Source organism: Olea europaea, unplaced genomic scaffold (genome assembly GCF_002742605.1).
Source record: "Olea europaea var. sylvestris unplaced genomic scaffold, O_europaea_v1 scaffold2739, whole genome shotgun sequence".
NCBI lineage: Eukaryota > Viridiplantae > Streptophyta > Magnoliopsida > Lamiales > Oleaceae > Olea > Olea europaea.
This window is the reverse complement of record NW_019245820.1, coordinates 1-2,070: the sequence shown is the minus strand read 5'-3', so window position 1 is coordinate 2,070 and position 2,070 is coordinate 1. Positions and strand designations below refer to the sequence as shown.

General features: G+C 37.4%; 1 protein-coding gene across 1 annotated transcript; it reads left to right on the top strand.

Annotated features, from left to right (window-relative positions):
• Window positions 1–2,064, top strand: LOC111383683 (the record flags this gene model as incomplete). Its single annotated transcript, XM_023007813.1, has 3 exons — window positions 1–59; window positions 992–1,235; window positions 1,322–2,064. Coding segments are annotated over exons 2-3 (917 nt in total), but the record flags the coding sequence as incomplete, so codon positions are not given.
• Between the last annotated feature and the right edge of the window lie 6 nt (window positions 2,065–2,070).

Sequence of the window (2,070 nt, the reverse complement as noted above, 5' to 3'; positions counted from 1 at the left end):
TTTGACTTGTAGGTAAATTGGGCGTTACTTTATGATCTCTGAATTAAGAAGAAGTAAAGGTAGTTTCATGATCCTATGTTAATAAAGTACCTTGCATTTTCATGTTCGTATAGAATCAATGTGGAAGAAGTTTCATTGTTTATCTTGTCCTGTATTTGCTTTATATATAGTGTTGATATATTTTTTTAGTCTTTCTGGCTCCCACTAGATGGATATGACTGTTCAGTTTGGTCGGATGATTGAGAATATTTTACTTGCTATAAATTTTGAATTAAGAGTTGGACTTACGGGATTGCTTTTCTTCTTTTTTTTTGGTTAGTATATTTTTTAAGTCTCGATATCACTAGAATGTTTCATGTTTCATTATTCGTTATTTTTGTTAGATGATGTATTTTACTTGCAACTTATGTTGATAAATTGATGATGGTGTCTCTTGGAATCTATTTTATTAGCTTATAACATTCGATGCTTGTTTGATGTCTACCTGATAAATACGTCCTCTTCTTTTTAAGAAGTAAGGAGTATAGTATACATATATTTTCTCTTCTTTCTGTGTACAAGTCCAGTGTTGAGGTGGAGGGGTTAAATAACTAATGCCTTTTGCAGCTTGTTTCTTTTTTAACTGGTTACTAGGAATGTACATAGCACAGATGATTTTACATGCCCCTTTCTAATTCTACATCTTACCTCCTAGTGATTGATATATAATAAAGATGAATGAAAAATAATCAAGGAAAGTTGCATATGATCAGCTATAAATTGAGTTTTATGCATTGCAAGAAAATTGAGTAGATTGTTTTTCGAGGCTTAGCTATTTAGTTGGTGTTCTAATCATCGTCTTCCCATATGTCTCTTAGCCTGAGTCTTGGCTACAAGGATGGGCCTGTTTCATGCCAATTATGTTACTTTATTTCTTTTCTTTGAAATCTTTTTGGGACTTGGGAGTATTTCACTGACAATTGCTCATTGATTTTGTTTATCATTTGAACAGAGGGAATTTAAATCTCACACTTTTACCAACTTTGGACTTGCGCATCTCATTCATTGGGGACGATGGTCATATGGAGATAGTGGCAACATTGAGCACCGATGCTCAATGCTCAGCTGTAGAAGTTGGAGAAATTTCAGCAGATAAGTCTGGACGATCTTTCTTGATCAAGATTCCAGATGGTGAGATTTTCTATTTTTGGTGCTCAGAAAAGTCTAAGCTTCTGGGGAATGAATTGCTCAGGAAGGTATGATCGGCATGATAGTTTGTAGCACATGTATATATTTTTGCAGTGTATTATTTTTAATGTTTGTCCTTTCTTGCCTTGGGCAGATGAAGGATTTACTTACAAGGAAACTATCACTAGCTGAATTATCTGGAATTCATGATTCACGCTTCAACTGTTTCGCGAGTCGCCTTCGAGCGTATCTTGCTGGATCAGTGATGGCTAGTGCTCAAGCTAGTTCAATTCTACCGGCTACACCTTCTCTGGACAACTCAGTTAATTCTTCTGAATCTTCATTGGAATCTGTGAAGACTTCGAGATTTGGGGTCAATGGAAGTTGGGGAACAAATTCAAATCCAGTCTATCAGGCTATACTCAGTCCTATGTCTAGTTCTTTTAAAGACTTGACTTCATTCAGTGGTGTTGCCAGGGAAACACTGAGTCGGTGTGAAGATGTATGCATGTCATTTGCTGACAACCTAGATGTAGCTTCACCAAGCTGTGTAGAGCCAACTAGTTCAATTTGCTTTGAGAAGGAAGAGCTTTCAGAAGCAACTGGAACTAAACTATTTCCTCCATTGAGTTTTCTAGATGCACTTGGGAACTCTGTAGACCTGCCTTTCTTGGGGCTAGAAACTCAAATTCCTTCACAGCTGCCTTTTTCAATGGGTGAATCAGTATCTCTACCTCCACTTTCTTCTCTTCTTGCAACTGCCAGGCAATCTAGCTGTTTGACATCAAAATTACCTCTTAATCTTGACCAGGTCTCCCCTGTAGACTTTCCTCCTCTGCTGCCTGAGCCATTGGTCAGGTTGCCACTGCCATTCCAACTTCCCATACCAACATCACAGCAGAT